Consider the following 25287-nt stretch of genomic DNA (forward strand, 5'->3'; position numbering starts at 1 on the left):
TTCCAGTCTGTCGAAATCGCCAGCTGCTGAAAGACAGTCTAGACCTAAGAGACATATTCAGCCACCGCAGAGGTTGATTGAGAGTTGCTAAAGTCTCCTAAGTTTGTTTTTGTTGTTGTTTGTTGTACAAAAGAGCAACATGGACTGTTAAGAGGGTCTAGTTAAAAAAAAAAAAAAAAAAAAAGTTTAAATTGAAACTGTTGTTTACAAAGGGAAGTTGTAAGTAAAAAAAAAAAAAAAAAATATATATATATATACAGTATATATCACCACCTTAAAATGGGTATGTTTTTACAGGGGTGAATATTATTTCTTTATAGGGGGAAAGATGTGATGTTATGAATACGTTAAGTTAAGAACTCCATTACCCAGCATGCCTCGGGGAGGGGAAACGCCGGGCCGAAAGTAAACAGATGTAGCCGGGAGAGTGGCACTGGATGTTGTAATGTGAAAGTTGCCGAGTAAAATATGTTCAACTTGTAAACACGCCTCGTTTGCTTATTATCGCACTAAGCAAAATAACACAATGTCCAACTACCAGGGCCCTCTGGATGTGAAGGGTGATGTCCCAGTGTGAAACCCTTAACATAGGCATAAGATGAATGATTCAGATTTGTTTGGTTTCATTTTATTTCATTAAAACATGACATAGCATTTATTATTTTTATATATTTATATTTATATATATATAGCATGACATATATACATCTATTATAAAAAAAATGAATTTATGTGAAAATTAATACAATAACATAACATTTATACACTAAAAAAAATCAGACACTCATATTACATTTATATTTACATACATTTAATTTACAATTAAAACAATTAATTAATGGATTAAGTACAAGAGTGTGGGAACATTTGTGTGTGTGCGTACGTGCGCACGTGCATGTGGTGGTGGTGATGATTAGAGAGTAAGTATGTCCGTTCCATAAATAAAATCAGAAAGAGATCCCATTTGTTTGTGTGTGTGTGTGTGTGGTGGGGGGGGATGTATAGATTTACTTTAGTTTCAGGTACGTTTCCATATATGTGGCAAAATAAAATATATCAAGTTTACCTTTCATTTCACTGATCAGCGACTCGTCAAGCCAAATTCGCTCTACTGTGAGGTCACTTTGTGTGGATGTAATGAAATCACACCATTTTAAACCAGTTATGGCTAACTGGCCTTGCACTTGCCAGAAATACTTGTGATTTTTTTTAGTTTGGCCTGACCACCAATAAACTTTACATGTGTAACCTCTGTTATACTGTTAACATCTGGGCATTTCACTTCAGCTAACCCAAAGGGTGGATTTGCAGTGGGATCATACACTTTGGCATCAGGGCTAGCACCGAGGTAAGGCGCATCAGGATTCACAAACAATCCAGAAGGAGCGACACTGACATTGCAAAGGTCACTGTGCTGTTGTAAAACTTCTGGCTCAAGGTCAATACCCCTTTTCATGGCAGGTGTTTGCCTTACCCCCTTTATGATCCTGGCTGCCAGAGCCTGACTAGATGACTCCCCTCTAACGCTACAAACTTCGCCGAATCTACTGGAAGTTAGGCGGGGCTGTCGGACTTCCTTCCACAAAGGATTCTCCGACTGCCCCCTTGTATTCTCTTAGATGATACTTGCACATTCACGGGTTAGTTCTAAACTCTGTATGTGATAAAACTGATGACAATTGGGGACAAAATGTAGATGCCGTTCTAATGTTAAGCCACTAATTAATGGAAGTTGGGGGAATGAGGGAGCTTCTGGATGCTTAATGATTTCTCGGGGTATTATTGGTGTGCACTGATAAGAAAGAACTGAACCTCGAGGGACTAGTCCAAATTTAGAGTCCACTAAAGTCAGGTCAGAGAGGCCTTATAAGATTTTGCAAATGCCAGGTTGTGGCTGATGGTTGCGTAGTTGGGCTCCAACTGACAACACCGTCGGGTCAGGAAGGGGTCCTAAAAACACAAGTAACAGAAACCATTCATCAGTTAATAACTGCCAATGATTTACAAGCGACAGTGTAGCTAATCTGATATAAAGAACTATCTGCATGTTCTCATTTAAAAATTGCTGATGTTATCGGACTTTCAGCAATAGTAATAATAATGAATAATCGGATTCAGGTTTAATCATAACATAGTACAGACATTATCTTAATTCCATAATGTGCTTATACAACAATATTGCTGGCCATAAACTGAGAAAGTGCACATCTGGTGTGCGATACCTCGAGTTGTCCTAGACGCGGCGCTAAGGATGTTTACATTATATCTTCAACTAATTGAAATGTTCCTCCTGTAAATATATTTCCCTTTCAAATGCGCATTCTGATTAATACATACATTTATTTCCAAACTAACCTGACGAAGTCCAGTGTTCGTCTTCTCATTAACAGCGTTTTTCTCGTACTGATCATATTTCATACCGGGTGAATTTACAATCCTAAACTGAATTTTACCAATTTTTTTCTGATAAACATGGTTAAAATATGGCTGATTTTTGGTTACCATGATTTAACTATTAACGTGTTGTTTTATTTTGTATTTTATTTGTAGTAAAACCATGGTCTATTATCGTAAGAGCAGTATGAAAATAGATGAATGAATGTCTTAAACTGCCGTAAAAAAATGTAACGATCCTACAAATTGAATTCATCTTAACAGGCTAACAGTGCGACGAATTTTGGAATAAACGCGTGAATTACATACAGTGAAATGAAAAATGACTGAAATATTTAATACAAATAAATAAAAATATCAGTGCTCATACACACTGCAGCGTTGTGGTCACTATTTAGACGAGCACTGACGTGGGGTGAAATTTTCACGCATGTTTAAGAGCCATGGCTTATGTTAGATTAAAAACCTACAAGTTCCTTTGAGTTTGAAAAATGATGTACACAGTAATCATCAAAATATCTCTTCTCCTGTCTCTTAAAATGAACACCCGCAGGATGATTTACAAATCTGGACATTTTCAGAGGCGTTTATTCAACTAGATGTTAACAAAAGCAAATTGAAAATACATAACCGGAAGAATCGATACACTGCTTCGACGAGCACTTCCAGTAATCAATTCTGCCGTGATAAAAGTCTATAAGTAAATTACCGTAATTAAAACTTACCAGCGTAAGCGCGATAACAGAGTAGATTTGACACTACTACGTCCTAGCGCCTTTGGCTTTCGTACCACGAGTTCATCCATGGGTTCGGGACGAATCCCCTGTATCAACACAAAAAGAAATTAAATTCAGTTGCAAGTCTGAGAGAGTATCAGTTTAATTCAGCACACAAGTCATATTGTAGGTGTACATCCTATGCAGGCAACCGCTGCTCTGCAAAATAGAAGGAAACAAATGTATACTGAAATGTGATGTGTGAGTAATTCTAGAATTGCATGTATGGCTATATCTGAGGGACCCAGACAAATCTTATATTACCATGTGAACAATTCATATGGATGAGGTGTAGGATATGGATCCACTGTGCAGAAATATCTACACCAGAATCAGTATTCCAACAGTGTGCACTTGCAAACTTTAAAGACACAACTTGCATCAAACTTACCGGTGTCCTTGGACGGTGCCATGATTGAAGCACACCGGTGCAGGAGGTTGGCACAGTTTTCAGCCCCATGGTGCTGTAGTGAGCCGTTTGAAACAGGAGTGCAACCACATGGTTGCATAAAGCCATTCCAGCAGCACACGAGCAGGAGCATCCATTTAACTCCACAGGTCTAACGGCATGCAGCACAATCTAGAAATGGAGAACATTTACTTGAGGGAAAGTTTTGGATGTTTAGCCTATACAGTAATTAGCATTTATTTGACACTAGGAACATTATTGTAAAACTAGGTTGAACAAAATTAAGGCAAAAGCCGAACAAAAAAAAGGTACAGATCTGCAACAGCAGATATATGGAACAACAAAAAGAGCATCTGCAACAGCAGAAGAAACAAAAACATACTGAACAAATGCACCTGAACCTTTGTAGGTCTGAAACCATGCTCTATTCATTACACATTACAAGTTTGGGGTAATTTGGTACTGTAACACTGTCTGGATCCAAACTGTAAATCTGATTAAATCCATCAAGGATCAGAAAGATTAGGCTACTATCTACATGATGTCCTGTTGATAAACAAAAGACTACAGAAAGCCAGTAACGCATGTTGACGAGTAAGTTAGGAACTAGAGCATGATTTCGGCCTGAACTTCCTGACTATCAATGTAACCTGAAGTGTATGTAGCTCTTCATTCTTTCGCATAGAACGGTAGCAGCTCGCCTGCACTACCACTGCCTCACTCACTAAATCTGACACTGCATTAAAAGGGGGAAATAGTCACACATCATACTGAAAAAGGATTAAATGTTTAACCACATACAACTTAACCTTTCACGGTGGCCGAGAGGTGCAAAACAAATCACAATTATAAGAACAAAATTACAATTCAGAAAACACAACGACAATTCAGAAAGCAGAATAACAATTCAGAAAACACAATAACAATTCAGAACACACAATAACAATTCAGAAAACAATTCAGAAAACACAATAACAATTCAGAAAACACAATAACAATTCAGAAAACACAATAGCAATTCAGAAAACACAATAACAATTCAGAAAACACAACGACATTTCAAAGAAAACGGAAAAGGTAGGTACATTTTGAGAATGGCAAACTTGTCGCTGATTGGACGAGACACCTGTCAATCAAGCTTTACAGGAAGTAAGAAATTTGTGATCATCTTTGTTTTGCTAAATGCGAAAATGGAACACATTAACCATTACTTTGAAGAAGGATATTCATGTGCCGTGATTGTGGACATGCTGGCGACATACCCCGATATTAAAACTATTTACAAGATTACTAAAAAATATTTACATGCGCTTCGTGAGGCGCACACACACGCAAGGTCTCTCGCTCTCTGTCTCTACCTCTCTGCCGTGTGCTACACGGTTTGGAGCTCGCAAGCTCTAGATTCTCTAGAGCTCCGAGTTTAAAGGGTTAGTTCACCCAAAAATGAAAATTAAGTCATTAATTACTCACCCCCATGCTGTACCAACCCCGTAAGACCTTCGTTCATCTTCGGAACACAAATGAAGATATTTTTGATTAAATCTGAGAGGTGGATCACTGCTACATAGGCTGCCAGAGGGAATGAAACTTGACGGCCCAGAAAGTCATTAAAGAACATGTTTAAATATTCCATGTGCCTACAGTGGCTCAACTATAAGTTTATCAAGCGACGAGACTACTTTTTTCCCGAAAAAAAAAACATAATAACGACTTTATTCGACTATTCCTTTTCATTCCTTGTGGGCCTGAGACGAGAGTTCAAGAGATTTCCACGACGCATGCGCGAGAACTGAGAAGAGAACGTTCTTCTTCTAATACTTCTTGTTCAGTTCTCGCGCATGCGTCGTGGAAATCTCTTGAACTCTCGTCTCAGGCCCACAAGGAATGAAAAGGAATAGTCGAATAAAGTCGTTATTATGGTTTTTTTTTTCGGGAAAAAAGTATTCTCGTCGCTTGATAAACTTATAGTTGAGCCACTGTAGGCACATGGAATATTTAAACATGTTCTTTAATGACTTTCTGGGCCGTCAAGTTTCATTCCCTCTGGCAGCCTATGTAGCAGTGATCCACCTCTCAGATTTAATCAAAAATATCTTCATTTGTGTTCCGAAGATGAACGAAGGTCTTACGGGTTGGTACAGTATGGGGGTGAGTAATTAATGACTTAATTTTCATTTTTGGGTGAACTAACCCTTTAACTAATTTGCGGGCATCAGGGAGCCGCTATCAATATGCGGGGAAATTCCGGGAGACTTGGGATGTCTGCATATCACTCCATGGGACCGAACTATCTTTGGCATGTTGATGGGTGCGATAAACTTAAGCCATTTGAGCACAAGCTCATTTTAATGTCGTGGTATGTCGCCAGCATGTCCACAATCACGGCATATGAATGTCCTTCTTCAAAGTAACGTTTAAATTTCTTACTTCCTGTAAAGCTTGATTGACAGGTGTCTCGTCCAATCAGCGACAAGTTTGCCATTCTCAAAATGTACCTACCTTTTCCGTTTTCTATGAAATGTCGTTGTGCTTTCTGAATTGTTATTGTGTTTTCTGAATTGTTATTGTGTTTTCTGAATTATTATTGTGTTTTCTGAAATGTCGTTGTGTTTTCTGAATTGTTATTTTGTTTTTATAATTGTGATTTGTTTTGCACCTCTCGGCCACCGTAACCTTTGGCTGTGATTCTTAAACCGCCGCAACGGCATTTCGGAACGTTAATGTAGCCAAAGTGATCATCAAAACATCGGGCCATTGACGTTATCTAGAGGTTACCTCCTAGGGCAAAAGTTTAATGACCACTGACATACTCAAGTGAAAGCAAAAAAGTCACATTGTTCGAATTATTCAAATAGGATACGCTGTATTTGAAGTGAACCTATCTAACAAGCTGACGAATAGCTTACTAAACATAACAAGCTAACGATAACTCACCAACAGAACAGAATTCAAGCTACTTACCTCTATAATTGAAGACAAAATTCTCGTAAAAGAACTTGTATCCTTTCTCCAACTTGGATGATTTTTCCGTTGAGTGTTCATTCACGAGTCGCACCACATCGTCTTGGCCAACTTTTGGGAGATGCGAGAGCGAAGTTGTCCAGCGATTACAGGCAGGCAGAAAAAGCGTCAATGCAAGTGAATGAGAGAAAATAAATATTTTCTGATCCCGTTTGAATTGTGCCATGAATGTGAACATATGTTGTCTGTGAATTTTTTATATAATTTCTCATGTAACGAGTTTGACAGTATATTGTATGATTCTTTGGCTAGCAGTTGTGGAATAGACATAACGAGAAAGACTACACGTCGCATATGTGACGTCACCGCATAACACATTTTCCCTCCACAAATCACGGTGCGATAATCTAAGGAATTAGATCGAGATGCCTGTGTGTTTCTCTCCCTGAAAGAAGGCGGTGAAGTGCACCAAAGACACAGGCATGTTTAGCGGGATCCGTGTGCTAGTGGTGGTGACGTATATCAAACGCGTCGAAAGCAGCGAAGAGTTGTAGTCCACAGTGCTCTCACACAAAGTCTAACCGTATGAAAATTCTACCCGCTAAATTGTAGCACTCTTTACACGAAAAATTATCTAAAAAATTCACAGACAACATATGTTCACATTCATTGCAAAATTCAAACGGGATTAGAAAATAATTATTTTCTCTCATTCACTTGCATTGACGATTTTTCAACCTAGAGGTCCAGCGGGGTTAGCGGAAGGGGCGGGACTTACCAGCTCTATTGTGATGCGATAAAGGCCTATTTGGAATTGTGACATAAGGCTTGTTCGACTTGAACCGGCGCTGCACAGACCGATCGGTTGATGACATCAAAGTACCGCGAGAGCGATTAGAGAGCAGACGGCTCCTTATGCTTTTGAATCGCTCTCGCGGTACTTTGATGTCATCAACCGATCGGTCTGTGCAGCGCCAGTTCAAGTCGAACAAGCCTATAGGCCTAACCTATATAAATGCGTCAGACAATTTAAGAAACTATTTAAACAAAATATATATTTGTTATTTAACCTTTTAAGTCATGAAAATCAGGTATGTGAACTTGTTTATTTTCATGTCACACTGCATTATAGATAATACATGGTATTTGGGCTAAATGCTAACTGCTTAAACAATCTAACGTAAACGTTATCATTGTAGCACACAGATCACCTGATACTGGAAAAAGATGAATAAGATAAACATTTAAATAATTTTTTAGTTTAGTGTAAAGGAGGGAAAGTACTGACACTTTTCAGTTTTCTTATATTTTCGAGGACTTTTCGAGAGATTAACAGGACTAACGTTATCATGTTTGAACTGTACAACTGTTTCTATACACACAGATACAGTAACTATAAGACTATGTACATATTAATGTGGATAAGATATGAACTTCACAATGCTATTTCAAGTGTTTTCCAAGAGTTGCTTTTCGTCAGAAACATCTGAAAATGCTACATTCACCTTATTGCATAGCTATATATTAAACATCATAAAAGAATGAGAAAAATATTAAAAATGAGAAAAATATTTAAAAATAATCCTGATCGATGTGGATGTAGAAATTATCTTGGCATTATCTATCTATGTAGTTTCTGACATTCGGGGCCCAGTTCCAACAAACCCCTCAGGTTTAGAAAGCCATTAGTTGTAGCTGAACTTTAGCAGTTTCTTGCGACCTGGCGCTGAATTAAATATAATCTAATAGCTTGTGAACATACAAATCCAAACACTACATTTGAGCATATTATACATAGATTTTACACACAACAAAGAGGTGTCAGTGTCATTCTGTTTGTACTGTTAAAGCTTCTGTCACCAAAACAAATTCCTTGTATGTGTAAACATATGGAGCTAGAAATGTGTCTTTATTACATGCGAGAAAATAAATGATCTGAGAGAAGAAAAAAAAAGTTTGAGAGAAAAAGTTATCACACTGATAGCAAAAAAGCATTTCATGAGAGAAAAAAGAATATTTGAGAAAAAAAGTTTTCATACCAATAGCAAAAAATAATATTTGAGACTAAAAAAAGTTTTGAGAGAAAGTATTTTCTCATAGAACATAAAAAAATATAAATTTGAAATATTTAAAATTATTTCTGAGAAAAAAAATCTCTCTCAAAATACTTTGAAAAAAATCTCGAATATATATTTTTTGCTATCAGTGTGAAAAAAATTTCTCTAAAAATAAAAAGTGTTTCTCTCAAAACGCTTTTCTTTGCTCTCGATGCAATTTTTTGCTCTCGTGTCAGGATTTTGCTTTAGCTGTGAAAATTGTGTCATGGGCGGGGCCACGTTCTTTTTTTTCCTATTGGAACGTTCCTATTGGCCAGTCGGGTGAGCATCGTCTTGTCTTAGGAGTCGAACTGAATCATTACACCATTGTTCGCGTTCGGTTCACCTAGATAGATGCCGTCTCTGCAGATGATGACACACACACAACTCGATGGGTAGCTGGCTGAGCAAGTTCAGCATCACTGAAGATTACACATTAAACAATAGCACTCATGCAAGTTTACCTAGCATGATGGCTAATTAATAATTAGCTTTACTAGCGATTAGCAAGCTAATAATATAATACACATTCATTCATGAATATGAGTGCTATTTTTAATGTTTAATCTTCAGTGATGCTGAACTTGCTCAGCCAGCTAACATCCAGTTGTGTGTGTCATCATCTTACCCAAACATTGGAGTGTCCGTGCTCGACTTAGAGCTTAGATCAGGCCCAAAAAATCAAGCCCGATCCTACCCGAGCCCGTGCACGTTGTGTCCGAGCCCAGCCCGACGCATTAACAATAATTATGAGCCCGAGCCCGATTTAAACCCGAGTCCCGACCATTTTAATACGTGGGTCGTTATAACTGACGTTCTCAACTACTTTCTATGTTACTTTCTCCTCCTCCTCTGTTCTGCACCTCCAAATACTTTCAAGTTAGCCTACGTGTCGCCATCATACACATCAGCATAAATGCTCCTGATAAATTATGTGTTATTAAAGCATTAACACACAAACCACTGTTATAACATAAAATCAAGCAGCTACTGAGTGCATGGTTTGGCATGACTGAATGCGCGCAAAGTGCGCTCCCTGAAAAATCCCTAAAGCTGACATCAGTTCATCGCGATCTCACACATCTCTGTTATTATCAATGACGCTGACTGCACAATGAATCTTTCATAATATATACACTTTGTTTGTTATAATTAGAGGATTTGCCAGCATACAGAATTCAGCTCTGAACAAAAAGTCCGTTTTGAGCAGTGAGGGGAGACTATCTTAAATGCTTCTGATTGGCCATTGCGTTCAAGAAATCAACACATATGTCTGTGATTGGCTACATCGCTCAACGCTGCAAACATGTTATAAAACAAAACTCTGGCCTGTAAATCATTTGTATTTTGTTTTAGTTGTTCTTGTTGTTTTTCTGCAACAGATGAATAAAAATGTATTAGTTTTTATGTTTTATTCATAGATATTTCTAGTTTGCGGGAGTCCCACAAATCGTTTTATTCTCCCGGAACCCACACACACCGAGTGAGTGCATTACAGCCCGCGCCCGCGCTCGCACTCGGCCATCAAACCTAGTCCCGCGCCAAACTCTCTTGCGTTGGGAGTGCACGTCTCTAGATCAAAAGCCCGGCCTAGCCCGAGGATGGTGACGGGAAATATCGGCCCGAGGTCGGGCCTGGGCTCGGGCAGAGAATCTAAACTCTAAGGCAGAGACTGCATCTATCTAGGTGAACCGAACGCGAACAATGGTGTAATGATTCAGTTCGACTCCTAAGACGATAGGCTTGTTCGACTTGAACCGGCGCTGCACAGACCGATCGGTTGATGACATCAAAGTACCGCGAGAGCGATTAGAGAGCAGACGGCTCCTTATGCTTTTGAATCGCTCTCGCGGTACTTTGATGTCATCAACCGATCGGTCTGTGCAGCGCCGGTTCAAGTCGAACAAGCCTAAAGGTGCGTTCACACCGCCGCCGACTTGAGCTTCCAAAGCGGCCGGAAGTCATTCATTTTCAATGGAAGCTGGCTTCTCTCAGCTGCAAGGAGCGTCAAATCCCTCGGCGTCGCGTTTTGGGCGTTTTGAGCGTTTTGAGCGTCAATCAGAAAGTTGAAAGAAGCTCAACTTTATGGTAATGAGCTATGACGCGGTTCAGCGGCAAGCAGCGGCAAAACGCCAGAAACCAATCAGAATAAAGACGTCCTTCACTCTGGCTGATTCCGGAGAAACATACGATGTGAACTTTCGTTCTTACCAAAACATTAGTTCCGAGAAAATGGAGGAGAAGCTGATAATCGCTGTTGCTGGGTTTCCTAACATATATGATATGACGTTGTTTGCTTACAGGGACCAGTTACAAAAGAACGAGGCATGGGAATGCAATTCATTTGCTCACGGTGACAAAGATTTGACCAATTGCACTAATGCAAATAATAGCCTAATGCAAATAATAATAATAATAATAGCTAATTATTATTTTTTTCCCCGACCAAAAGTGACCAAAACAGTTATAAAAATGCTGTCATTATAAAAGGTTTCTTCAATGTATTGCTTGTTTTTTTCTGTTTATTACATTTCATGTTGTGACACTTCTCTTCTCCCTGCTACGTCAGAGCGTCCAAAGCGTCAACGAGCTTCCCCGTGCTTTTTGACAAGCGTCCTTGACAGAGCGGCCAGAGCTTCTTTGACGCTCAAGTCGGCGGCGGTGTGAACGTACAGTAAGACGATGCTCACCCGACTGGCCAATAGGAACGTTCCAATAGGAAAAAAAGAACGTGGCCCCGCCCATGACACAATTTTCACAGCTAAAGCAAAATCCTGACACGAGAGCAAAAAATTGCATCGAGAGCAAAGAAAAGCGTTTTGAGAGAAACACTTTTTATTTTTAGAGAAAATGTTTTCACACTGATAGCAAAAAATATATATTTGAGATTTTTTTTCCAAGTATTTTAAGAGAGATTTTTTTTCTCAGAAATAATTTAAAAAATTTCAAATTTATATTTTTTTATGTTCTATGAGAAAATACTTTCTCTCAAAACTTTTTTTAGTCTCACATATTATTTTTTGCTATTGGTATGAAAACTTTTTCTCTCAAATATTCTTTTTTCTCTCATGAAATGCTTTTTTGCTATCAGTGTGATAACTTTTTCTCTCAAACTTTTTTTTTTCTCTCAGATCATTTATTTTCTCACATGTAATAAAGACACATTTCTAGCTCCATATAAACATACCTGGCAATAAAGCTCTTTCTGATTCTGATTACATCTGACCAATCACAACAGACTGGGCCATCTGACCAATCACAACAGACTGGGCCATCTGACCAATCACAACAGATTGAGCCATCTGACCAATCACAACAGACTGAGCCATCTGACCAATCACAACAGACTGGGCCATCTGACCAATCACAACAGACTGGGCCATCTGACCAATCACAACAGACTGGGCCATCTGACCAATCACAACAGATTGAGCCATCTGACCAATCACAACAGATTGAGCCATCTGACCAATCACAACAGACTGGGCCATCTGACCAATCACAACAGACTGGGCCATCTGACCAATCACAACAGACTGAGCCATCTGACCAATCACAACAGACTGGGCCATCTGACCAATCACAACAGACTGAGCCATCTGACCAATCACAACAGACTGAGCCATCTGACAAATCACAACAGACTGAGCCATCTGACCAATCACAACAGACTGAGCCATCTGACCAATCACAACAGACTGAGCCATCTGACAAATCACAACAGATTGAGCCATCTGACCAATCACAACAGACTGAGCCATCTGACCAATCACAACAGATTGAGCCATCTGACCAATCACAACAGATTGAGCCATCTGACCAATCACAACAGATTGAGCCATCTGACCAATCACAACAGACTGAGCCATCTGACCAATCACAACAGATTGAGCCATCTGACCAATCACAACAGACTGGGCCATCTGACCAATCACAACAGACTGAGCCATCTGACCAATCACAACAGACTGAGCCATCTGACCAATCACAACAGACTGAGCCATCTGACAAATCACAACAGACTGAGCCATCTGACCAATCAGAGCAGAGTAGGGTCACAGAAAGGAGGAGGTTAAACAGACTGAGTCCTTTATCAAACCGTTTCAGAGATTGAGAAAGTAGGAGTCAGTGTCATTCTGTTTGTACTGTTGAAGCTTCTGTCACCAAAACAAATTCCTTGTATGTGTAAACATACCTGCCAATAAAGCTCTTTCTGATTCTGATTACAATAATGCACGAACCAAACTATGGACTTAAACGGTTTAACAGCAGGAATGTGAATTTTATTTTCACATTGCTAAAAGTAAATATTTCAATTCTTTCTGTGTTTACAGGTGCTGCATTGTTTCACTTCATCTGCTAATGGTGATTAATGAAGGTGAGCACTAAGAATCTTTACAGGGTCAATGACATGTAAAAGTGTCCATGATAAAGAAAAGGAAACATCTTTAAACTATCTAGTTTAAAACACAAGCATTAATTCATGTTTTTGCATTAAAACCATGTTTGTTTATTATTGTACAGTAACTTCTCTCTGTTTTCAGCGTCTCTGGTCACTGTTGAGGGTTTAATCGGAGGTTCTGTCGTTTTACCGTGTTCGTCTGAAGAACCTCAGCTTACAGTTCAAGACATCAATGTGCAGTGGAGATACGATGACAGACTGATAGTGTTTGACATTATTAAGGGCAAAGGCTCCGGAGAAGCACAGAATCCGTCATTCAAGAACCGAGCTGAAACCTTCCCTGAAGAGTATAAGAAAGGAAACCTCTCACTCAAACTCAACAATCTTCAGTACAGTGACACAGGAAAGTACCAGTGCTACATCACAGAGGAATCAGTCATCAGGACTGTGGAGCTTCTCATCGAAGGTTTGTGGTATTTTTTTAGTGACACAATTTTAGGTCCATTTTAGACATTATATTCCCTATAAGTAATTTCAATGTACTTATATTCTCATCTAACTTACTCTAATTAGAGTATTAGTAGACTGTAGTAGTCTTAGGTTAAAGTTTGGTGTTAGAGTTCGAGTTAGTAGAATAAGTTGACGTGTACTGTAGATGAAAAGTTACTTATAGTCTGTAGAATGTATTTTTTTCCTTATTTTTATCACACGTGCAAAGTTCATAGATATTTATTTTTTCTAGTCATGTTGGTTTTAAAAAACTTTCATACAATTATACAAAAAAGTAATAATGTGTAACAATCAAGTAAATATTACAGTGTATATAACTAATTTAAAAATAATTTTAACTTGAAAACCTATCAAAATAATTTTTCAGTAGGTTTTTTGAAACGTCACACAACATTTTATAACCTGAACTAACCTTGCCTTGCTATAAAAGTCAAAATAGCCAATATTTGTGTAGGGCTCTTCTCTGTGATGCAATTCTGGGTTTATTTTGTTTTCCTGCATGTTTCACCACATGATATAAATTTGGTGGACAAACATTTTTAAAATATTAAGCAAAGAAATAGTTTGGACGTTTCTTTGTTTCAGATCGAAATGTAAAACCACCAGCAGAGGTGTATTCCACTTATTTTATGTGTAAACTGCATTTTAGATGTGGTTTTGGTTTGGGCTTCTGAATTCGAATATATTTGGTTGCATAATAGATTGATATCTCTATTAAAATCAATGTTTTCGCAGTGTCCTCTGGCTGAGAGTAAACTCTAGTGTAAAGTAGACTTCTCAACGGGCCGGGTCGGCCCGACAAACCCGACGGGACCCGCGGGTTCGGGTCGAAAATATAAGCAAATGACTCGGTTTGGACCTCGGGCTTAATCTGTTCCGCTCAGTGAAAAAAACAAAAACATTTATTAATCATCGCTTCTGTTCACCATAAAGAAAGTCTGGCTGCTGCGTGCAACGTGCATCGCGGGGGCAGACCCGACGCCGCTGCGTGCACGCCTTTAGCCTGGAGATGAAGATGGAGTTGGTGAAAAGTAAACCAGGTGCCGCAGGTGAATTCACCGTCGCTACTACAGGAGTGGGAAAATCAGAGGTCTGGAAAGTGTTTGGAGTGGTGCTGGATTCTGATGGAAATTCTACAGGTTATGTGCAATGCTCAAAATGCAAGGTGCTGATGAAATATGACAGCAAAAAAAAAACAGGGTCGTCCAGAAGATTTTTATTTGAGGCATATTTAGTAGCCTATATAGCCTATTTATATATTTAAAGTTTGTTTCAGTTGTTTGTAGGCTATTGTTAAAAGATGCGAACATTAAAGGTTGATTTGAATTCCCGTCTGCTGGTCATGATAATATGTGTATGAGAAAAAAAGGGAAAAAAAAAGAAAATCGGCGTCGGGCCGCGGGCCGGGTTCGGGCAGATAATTCATGTTGATGTGTCGGGTTACATCGGGGTCCGGGCTTTAAAAGCCACGGGCTGGGTCGGGTCGCGTTGTAATTTTCAGGCCCGTTGAGAACACTAGTGTAAAGATGCAATTCAGTCATCAGTCACGGTTAGCGTCTGGACGTACGGACAACCTTAAGACGCAATATGCGTCATTTCCGATTCTTCTTCCTGTATCCAAAGACAACAACAACAGCAGCAGCACGCGGATAATGAATAGTTCGGGGGAGATATATATCGTAATAGGTATAAATAAAATAGGTATATATAATAGCGATCGCCTTTGTTTGCGCTTTGGTGCTGGTACTGAACTCGCAACAAAAGTATGCTGTGCTGCGTCTCGCCATGTTTACTTCCGGTATACTGCACGCAGGTTTTTGTATGCGCCAAGAAGTTCTTCTACTCAAAAGACCAAGATTCCTTGCGAATACAACATGCGCAGAACACAAATCATTATGGGGATATGCCGATACGCGTTTACATGACCAAAAATTCAGGTTAGAGAAGGGGTACCCCAGGTATCATATCCGGGTTTTTAAAATCCAGGATATGAGCATTCGGGTTTTTGCCGGTGTTTACATGGCCGTGCGTGACCGGGTTATTGCTAATATCCCGGTTTTGAACGGGTTATTGGCTGCATGTAAACGTAGTCAATGATAGAGCAATTTTTTTAAATTATAACCAATCTCTGTTTTCAGTGCCTTGGCAGGACTCAGTTGTGGGTTTTATTGGAGGTTCTGCCATTTTACCTTATTCTGCTAGAGAACGTCCACTTATGACCTTAGACATTACAGTCAATTACAGTGTTCTCTGACTGAGAGTAAAGATGCCATTCAGTCAACAGTCATGCATTAAAACTTATTTATTGTTACTTCTCTCTGTTTTCAGTGCCTTTGCCAGACAAGATTGTGGGTTTTATTGGAGGTTCTGCCGTTTTACCTTGTTCTGCTAGAGAACGTCCACTTACGACTGAAGACATTACAGTCAGTTGGAGACACAATAAGACCCTGAAAGTGTTTGACATTATTAAGGGTAAAGTCTCAGTGGAAGAACAGGATTCAGCATTCAAGAACAGAACTGAAACCTTCCCTCAGGAATATCTGAATGGAAACTTCTCACTCAAACTCAACAATCTTCAACGCAATGATACGGGAATCTACAAATGCTACATTACGAATGAATTACTAATTCAAAGAGTGACACTAGGTTTGTGAAAAAGAAGTTTGATTCATTTAAACTAATAATGTTAAGATGATTTTAATTGAGAATGAGATCATTTTTGAGACCTCTTTAAAACACAATGAAATGTTTTACTGAATCTAATGCAATTGTCTTTGTGTCCACCAGAAATAAACCAAGGAGCTCAATCGAGATCGGAGAAGATTTTACTTGTAGTGCCTTTTCTTTCTGTTCCCATTCTGCTCTTTATGTGAGTATTGGCAGAAGGAACTACAGTCTAGCAATGTGTTTCTTTTCTTCAATAACCTCAAAATGACCTGCTGAGATCGCCACATCTGCTGAGAAACAGCTGGAGACGTTAAAGGTTAAGTTCGGCATTTCACAAGTAAAGCCCTGTTTTAAGATCATTTCTGATTAAATCGAACAGTTAAGACTAAAATTTGGACATTCTGCTGTCCCGAGAATTTTAGGTTTTTGTGTTAGCACCCCCCACCTATACAATGGCTTCACAGGGCCACTGGAACAATCATTCATATAAACGCATTAAACTTTAGTTTACAAAGACGTGAAACTCACCGAGTGGTCTGGGGTGTTCACTGATATGCTCACGCAAAAATCGCTGCAAAAGATGCTTTCCAACAGGTGTTTTACCATTCGTTGTAAAACTGTGGACCTATTTTTCCAACGCCTCAAAACTCACATTCTTCCAAAAACTACGATAAAACCCGTTGGAAAGCATCTTTTGCAGCGATTTTGCGTGAGCATATCAGTGAACACCCCAGACCACTCGGTGAGTTTCACGTCTTTGTAAACTAAAGTTTAATGCGTTTATATGAATGATTGTTCCAGTGCCCCTATGAAACCATTTTATAGGTGCTAACACAAAAACCTAAAATTCTCGGGACAGCAGAATGTCCAAATTTTAATCTTAACCGTTCGATTTCATCAGAAACAATCTTAAAACAGGGCTTTACTTGTAAAACGCAGAACTTACCCTTTAAGCCACCATCGTAAACTGATGACACTGCAGTCTACAGTAACAATTCACTTATTCCGCTCTTATGTTATTGTATATTTTATTAATTTTATAATTGATATTATAATTTTATACTCCGTTTACTTTTGACTATCTTGCCATGAAGATAGACTTGATGCTGAGAATGTCGTTAAAATATGATAAAGAAATACTTTTGGCCAAAATACTTTTTTATGCTTTTAGATGTTTTTTTTGGGGGGTGTTTGTTTTTAAAGTGATAGTTCACCCAAAAATTAAAATTCTGTCAGTAATTACTCAGCCTCATGTTGTTCCAACCCCGTAAGACCTTCGTTAATCTTTCCTAACACAAATTAAGATATTTTTGATGAAATCTGAGAGCTGGATCACTCCTCAAAAGGCTTCTAAGCGATTGAAACTTGCCGGCCCCGAAAAGTTATTGAAGACATCGTTAAAATAGTCCAAGAGACTACAGTGGCTCAATCTTAAGTTTATCAAGCGACGAGAATACTTTTTGTGCGCAAAAAAATAACGACTTTATTCAGCTATTCATTTCCTTCTCTGTGGGCCTCGAGTCAGTTCACTAGTGTAATAGCCTAGAGCTTCTGTGTTGTACGTCACACGCATCACACACACATGATCAGCATCAGCCAATAGTGAGCCTACGTGTGACGTACAACAACAGAAGCGTACGCTATTACACTAGTGAACTGACTCGAGGCCCACGGAGAAGGAAATGAATAGTTGAATAAAGTCGTAATGTTTTGGGTTTTTTTGCGCACAAAAAGTATTCTCGTCGCTTGATAAACTTAAGATTAAGCCACTGTAGTCAGTTGGACTATTTTAACGATGTCTTTAATAACTTTTCGTGGCCGGCAATTTTCAATCCCTGAATAAGCCTATGGAGGAGTGATCCAGCTCTCAGATTTCATCAAAAATATCTTAATTCGTGTTCCGAAGATGAACGAAGGTCTTACAGGGTTGGAACAACATGAGGGAGAGTAAATACTGACAGAATTTTCATTTTTGGGTGAACTATCCCTTTAATTTGCTACACAGTTGTTTACATTTCATTGTAAGTCATTTAGCTTGTGCATTTAAGATACAGATAAGTTGTGGAAGATTTATTGTGGCAAGCAGAGACCCTTCCTATCAGAGCTACACAACTCCTTGTCCAAGAACTTGTTTTCTCCAGACTGGACTATTGTAATGCTCTCCTGGCTGGTCTTCCCGTATCTACTGTCAAACATCTGCGTCTGATCCCGATGCTGCAGCGAGAGTGGTCTTTATCGAGCTGAAGAGCGCACACGTTACACCTCTCCGCAAAATTGCACCTGTTGTCAGTTGCCGCATCAAATTCAAGGCACTGATGTTTCACAAAACAAAAACTAAATGTCCACCCTGGATGGTTTTGCATTGGAAATTGTTGATACTTATAAATACCTAGGTATCTGGTGAGATTCTTCACTCTCCTTCCACACCCACATTAGCAAACTCCAATCTAAAATTAAATCCAGGATTGGTTTTCTTTTTCATAACAGGCCCTCTTTCACTATCCCTGCTAAACATGCCCTTGTGAATATGACTATCCTTCCTATCTTAGACTTTGGTGACGTGGTTTACAAATCCGCCTCTAACACTCTTCTTAGAAAGCTAGATGTATTATATCACAGTGCTATACGTTTTGCTACCAATGCCCCATTTAGTACTCATCATTGTAATCTTTACACACTCATTGGTTGGCCTTCCCTTCACAACCGACGACAAAGACACTGGTTTTATTTCATCTATAAAATGATCCTAGGCAAAGGCCCTACCTACTTGAGAAACCTCATTTCGGTAGACCCTCTCGCAATCTGCAATCAAGTAGATTTATTTCATTAACTACTACCAACGTCCCTAGTTCCTTTGGCCGTCTTTTTTTTTTTTTAAGCACACAATGAAAAAGTGTACAGTATGTACCACATAATACAATAATCAAAAGTACACTGATAATCAAACAAATAAAAATTCACCTCTGCTTGAAAAGGAGTGGGATGAAGTTTAACACTTATTGATTCCCATCCCTTCTTTCAAACTCTTGATAAATTAGTTTACTTCCTGTGGTATTACTATTTTATTTTTCATTTTGTTTTCAAAACACAAACTCATATTTCATCATACATTTACACAATATTCTAGCAACAAAAATGTCTAGCTTTACCAACTAAATTTTCTTCATTTTTATAACGTTCAAAAATCATTTCTTTAAATCTTTTCCTGAATTGTTTTATATTTGGACATTCCTTAAGCTTCTCATTTAAGTTGTGCCACAATTTCACCCCTTGTATTGAAACAAAAACACTTTTCTTCCTACTATGTACCAATGGTAGTCTGAAATAAAAATTTCCTCTCAACCCATATCCTCCTTCTCTCCAAGTAAATAACTTTTGTGCATTTTGAGGTAAATCATTACACTTTGCCCTATATAGAATTTGCACAGTCTGTAAATCCACCAAATCATTAAATTTTAGTAATTTGGACTCCATAAAATATGTATTGGTATGTTCCTTATAACCTACCCCATGAATGATCCTTAAAGCTCTACTGTCTTTTCAGTTTTCTTCTGCAAATGACTGGAATGAACTCCAAAAATCCTTGAAACACTTGTACCATTATCCACTTTCAAGCGATTGATATTTCATGAAGAAGCGATTCATATTAGTATTACTATTTTCTCTCCTGTGCAAATTAGTGTAATTACTTATCGTCTTTTCTACCTGTATTGTCATTTGTCAATAACGCATACTGCACTTTATTTTTCACACAGTTTAATTATTTACTATGTTCTTATTATTGTACCATTAGGAATACTGTCTAGTTATTGTGATTTGACTTAGTACGATGCACCTTTGACTGAACAACTGTTTGTAACCTGTATTACACTGTCTTGTCCTTTATGTAACTTTGTGTCTGCACCTTGACGCTTTATCTTGTCCAGGTATCTGGTTAAATAAATGATAAATAAAAAAATAAAAAAAAAACACTTTCACAGACCTTTACATTGACTGTTCCCAGCTGGTGGAATGAACTCTCTAACTCAACCCGAGCTACCCATACACTTGATCCATTTATTCTAACACTTTCTTTTCTTTTTTCTCTTCTATTCTATATCTATTAAAAAAATTAAAAATACATTGCGTTAGACTAAATTGAGAAGGGTCACGGCACTTGCTTATGTTGTCCTCTTGTTAGTTTAATTGCTTCCATTGCTCTCCTCCGTTGTAAGTCGCTTTGGATAAAAGCGTCTGCTAAATGATTAAATGTAAATGTAAATCCCAGTTGCGCAGGTGGGGAATGTTTTAACACTGCGTTACAATGTGCCCCTATTAAAACTATGCTATTCTATTCTATACTTTATGCATTCTACTGAGAAACCTTGAGAAATAGGTGATTAAAGCCAGAATCAATGTTCAGAAATTATTCATTATTGTTATGTTAATTATTATTATGTTTTGAATTATGCTGTATAGCTGTGTTTTGAGGTGTGTTTGTTGTGAAACTCAAAAATTACTTTGTTAATTGTTAAAAAATGCAATTATTTTATTTGAAAAGGTTAATAATTGTATTTGACAAACTATTTAAGATTGTCTTGTATATTTTTTTTATTAGATCAGATAACAATTGTATCTGTCACATGGGCATGTTATAATGTACTCCACTTATGGGGCATGTTGTCACAGTTCACTTCTATTCCGGGGTAAATCAAGAAAAAATTATACACTTTATTAATTAAACAAAACCACATAATTGTGCTAGACATGCGAAATTAATATGGGAAAAAAATAATTATCTGAATCTCAATTGGATTTACACAAACTGAGAAAGTGTTAGTTTGTTATAAGTTAGAATTAGTTTATGGAACATTGAGTCTCAGACCTTTCCAACAATATGCGATTTGTCAAGATTAGAAAAAGGTTTGATTATTATGTAGTGCAGTAAATGTAGTAAAATGTGAAACATGACACCGCCCACTAGGGGGAGGAGGTTTTAAAATACCGTTTCCATGGTAACGCAATGTCCAATTTCAAAATGATTTTAATAGGATGCATTTCTAAAGTTTAAACTTCCAAATGATACCAAATTTATGATAACTAAAATAAGTGATAGAGGAAATGGGCAAGTGTAAATAATTATAGGTTATAACTTAGATGTTTTGCCTTAAAAATGTTGAAGACCCCTGGTTAACACTGTAAAGAAGTCATTAATAATGGCCTCCAGAGGGTGACAAAGCTTTGGTAAGAAAAACTTGCTCTCTTTTAGTTAACATGCTTGCATGTTTTAGTTAACATTTGTTAACATTTACATAACCAGGGCTCTCAAGTTTTATCAAAAGTTTAGAGTGAGATTTAGGGGAGGAGCCACCCAAATATTTGCAGCAGCGGTCCCTCGACCCAACCAAATTCGCTTCAATTTTTGCTAGCAGTGCATGTCTCTTTAAATGATATAGCAACAACTTTTTGGCTTTTTGAGGATTAAAAAAAAGTGAATGGATTTTTTTCATTGCATGGTGATTGTGTCCACACACTGCAAAGACACATTTATTTGCAAATACCATATAAAGTGTATTTTGCATCCGATGACCCCTTTAAAAGCAGTTGGAGAGTTTTTGAATGCATCAAAAATAATTTAGCACGAATTTGGCTATACTCCTCAACATCAGCTCTCACTGTCTTTGATCACAGGCAAGAGATGTCGTCCAGGAATCGTAAAATCAAAATGCTAAACAAAATAAAAAATAAATGAAGATGTCCACAAACCGCATTCGTCAGATCGTGCTCTTTCAACTTCCACTCCGTGTGTGCGCGTGTTGTCTAGTAACGAGCTTGCAGCGGGAACACATAATTTACCCGGAAACAACTAATTCTAATTTCTGATTGGCTGGTAGCTAACATTTAACTCTGTATAACTCGAGACAGATGCTATGAACTCGGCAGAGAACTTCCCTCCTTTTGCCTGCGTCTCGTCCATTAATTGTAGCCTATAGCGGCACAAGATCCCTTACTCCTCAGCGTGAGAAATACAAGCCGTGAGCGTGTGAACGGGTTGAAATGCGTGTGTGAGACTTGAGAGCCCTGCATAACCATAAACTTAACCATCACGCAAGGATGGCTATAAAAAGCTATTACTGTACAGAGAGAGAGAATATATTTTTGCTTTCTTGGTGGCACAACAATTAAAAGCAGTCTGATGACTTTATTGACATGAAACTAGCAGTTAAAAATCTTGTAGATATTCTGATTACTAGTAGATTATTCTGATTATTAGTAGATCTTCTGATGTGGCGAGATCAACAGTGTGAGTGTTCTCTTTGGCTGCGTGTTCATGTCTCGTTTTGTGTGAGCACATGGTTAGTGATGTGTTTTACTGGCCATGTTGTATGTTAAGGGTGGTATTGGGTTTGTCCAGTAGGGGGCGATGGCGCATTGTGTTTGTGGGCTGTTGCACTGTTAAAAGCAGAGAAGAACGCGCAGTGTGGGGAACTTGTGTGTGTATTGCTAGCTACAGAGATGAGTCCTAATAAAACGAGACCATCCTGAAGTTGCCGTTGTCTCTGAGTTTTTCCTCGGTATCTACGATACAACATATGGCGACGAGGATGAAAGTCAGAACTTTGGAGCAGCTGTTTCCTGAGAGCATATAAAAAAGCAGGACGCCAACGGGGTGAGCTGATGAAAGTTAATAGCTATCACCTGAAGTACTGACTGAACTGAAGTGAACTATGGCTGGCATGCTGGGATCTGTGACACCATTTGATAATAAGTCACAATCATGGGAAGAGTATTGTGAAATATTGAATCATTTTTTCGTGGCAAATGATGTTGAAGAACCAGAGAAAAAACGAGCAATATTGTTGAGCTGTGTGGGAGCTCAGACGTACACACTAATGAGGAATTTACTGAGTCCTGAGAGACCGGGATCAAAAAGTTATGAGGATCTGGTGAGTTTGCTGAAAAATCACTTTAATCCGAAGCCTAGTGAAATAGTTAAAAGGTGGAAGTTTAATTCACGTAACAGACGATTTTACGAAAGCATAGTAGAATATGTGGCCGAATTGAGGAAGCTGGCACAAGATTGTAATTTTGGAGACACGCTTACAGTTATGCTGAGAGACAGATTAGTGTGTGGTGTTAATGATGACAGCATACAACGGAGATTACTGGCTGAGGATGGACTGACGTTTGAGACGGCTCTAAGGAAAGCTCAAGCTATTGAAGCTGCTAATAAGGATATGGCTGATTTGCATAAAGATAAAGGACATCGAATGGGTACCACTGTTTTCAAAATGGACACAGGAGAAAAAAGTAAATCGAGTGTTACAGGAATGTGCTATCGATGTGGTGGAAGTAACCATGGACCAAAAGACTGTAGATTTGCCAACGAAAAGTGTTATAATTGTGGTAAAATTGGACATGTGAAAAGAGTATGTAGAATGAAACCACAAGAAACCGGTGTTGATAAAGACAGGAAATTTTGGAAATGGGGGAGAGGAAATCAATCACAGAGGGCAAATTATCTTCAAGAAGAGGAGGAAGATCCATCTGAAGAAGTGTTCACCATGTATAGTTTAGAGACCCCACAGCCCCATGTACCCCCTATTACACAGATACTGATTGTAAATGAATGCCCTGTGAAGTTTGAGATTGACACTGGATGTAGTGTGACTGTCTTATCACAGATGGAGTATGGAAAAATGGAAGCTAAAAAGAACTTGGCTGAACTCAAAACAAGCTCTCTCGGTCTAAAAACATACACAGGACAGCCAGTGCACGTTCTAGGTACCACCAAGGTTAAAGTCAACCACAAAGGGCTTATCAAAGAACTCACAGCAGTAGTGGTGGCAGGAGCTGGGCCTAATTTATTAGGACGATCATGGCTTATAGACCTGGAACTCAGCTGGGAAAGAGTGAGTAAAATTAAAGACACCTCAGAGTTGTTGCAAGACATCTTAAGGAAACATGAAACCGTTTTCAAAGACGAACTTGGAACATTAAAAGGAGCGACTGCTAAGATTCATGTACCAAGGGATGCAAAGCCTCATTTTTTTAAATCAAGGTCACTGCCTTTTGCTATGAGAGAGAAAGTTGAAGCCGAACTTGATCGCCTGATTAAAGACCATATTATAGAGCCTGTGAAATTCTCAGAGTGGGCAGCACCTGTTGTGCCTGTTTTAAAATCAGATGGGTCAGTAAGGCTTTGTGGAGACTACAGAGTAACCATTAACAGAGAGTCATCACTGGAGCAGTATCCTATTCCTCGAATGGAGGACATGTTTGCAGTTTTAGCTGGAGGTAAAAAGTACAGCAAGTTAGATATGAGTCATGCATATCAACAGATTGTGTTAGATGAGACGTCCAGGCCGTATGTGACTGTGAATACCCACAAAGGATTGTTCACGTACACCAGATTACCTTTCGGCGTTAGTTCCAGTCCAGCAATCTTCCAGAGGACCATGGAAGGGGTCCTGAAAGATATTCCACAGGTCACTGTATATCTGGACGATATCTTGCTGACAGGACGAGATGATCAGGAGCATTTGAGGACACTGGATCAAGTGTTGCAGCGTTTGGAGGAGTATGGTTTGAGGTTGAAAAGGGGAAAGTGTAAATTCTTGGAAAAGGAAGTCATTTTCCTGGGACACAAAGTGGATGCCACTGGTATTCATCCAGTTCCTGAAAAAGTCCAAGCAGTTCAAGAGGCACCAAGACCGACGTCAGTAACAGAGCTGAAAGCATATTTGGGACTGTTGAATTTCTATAACAGGTTTCTGCCAAACCTCTCAACACTGCTTGTTCCATTGCACAGGCTTTTAAAGAAGGATGTCCCCTGGTGTTGGAAAGAGGAAGAAGAGGAAATTTTTCAAAAATCCAAAGAGTTACTGCAGTCTAACCGTGTGTTAATCCACTATGAGGAGAAGAAACAATTAGTGCTTTCTTGTGATGCCTCAGCGTACGGTGTGGGAGCCGTGTTGGCACATCGTATGGCAGATGGAACGGAGAGACCCATTGGGTTTGTATCACGAACACTTACAGTAGCAGAAAAAAAACTACTCACAGCTGGAGAAGGAGGGTTTAGCTGTAGTGTTC

At 38.7% G+C, this 25287-nt stretch overlaps 1 protein-coding gene across 2 annotated transcripts; it reads left to right on the plus strand.

Moving 5' to 3' along the window:
• The first annotated feature begins 7356 nt into the window (after positions 1 to 7356).
• On the plus strand, positions 7357 to 20184 carry LOC143736242 (V-set domain containing T-cell activation inhibitor 1-like). Of its 2 annotated transcripts, none has more exons than XM_077226961.1 (6): positions 7357 to 7631; positions 12971 to 13014; positions 13181 to 13504; positions 15877 to 16194; positions 16336 to 16417; positions 18264 to 20184. In XM_077226961.1, the coding sequence occupies exons 1-6, from the start codon at positions 7621 to 7623 to the stop codon at positions 18271 to 18273; spliced, it is 789 nt and encodes a 262-aa protein (XP_077083076.1). In that variant the 5' UTR covers positions 7357 to 7620; the 3' UTR covers positions 18274 to 20184. The 2 variants fall into 2 exon arrangements, with proteins under 2 accessions (XP_077083076.1, XP_077083077.1); XM_077226962.1 differs by having other exon boundaries at positions 18270 to 20184.
• Positions 20185 to 25287: the final 5103 nt, after the last annotated feature.

Source organism: Siphateles boraxobius, unplaced genomic scaffold (assembly GCF_051911475.1).
Source record: "Siphateles boraxobius isolate OS27281-9 unplaced genomic scaffold, OSU_SipBor_1 13, whole genome shotgun sequence".
NCBI lineage: Eukaryota > Metazoa > Chordata > Actinopteri > Cypriniformes > Leuciscidae > Siphateles > Siphateles boraxobius.

What these genes read in the sequence shown, in the direction of transcription:
- LOC143736242 (XM_077226961.1), top strand. An exon ending in TGTGGAGCTTCTCATCGAAG is followed by an intron (nt 13,505 to 15,876) that starts GTTTGTGGTATT and finishes CTCTGTTTTCAG; the next exon opens with TGCCTTTGCCAGACAAGATT. An exon ending in AATTCAAAGAGTGACACTAG is followed by an intron (nt 16,195 to 16,335) that starts GTTTGTGAAAAA and finishes TGTGTCCACCAG; the next exon opens with AAATAAACCAAGGAGCTCAA.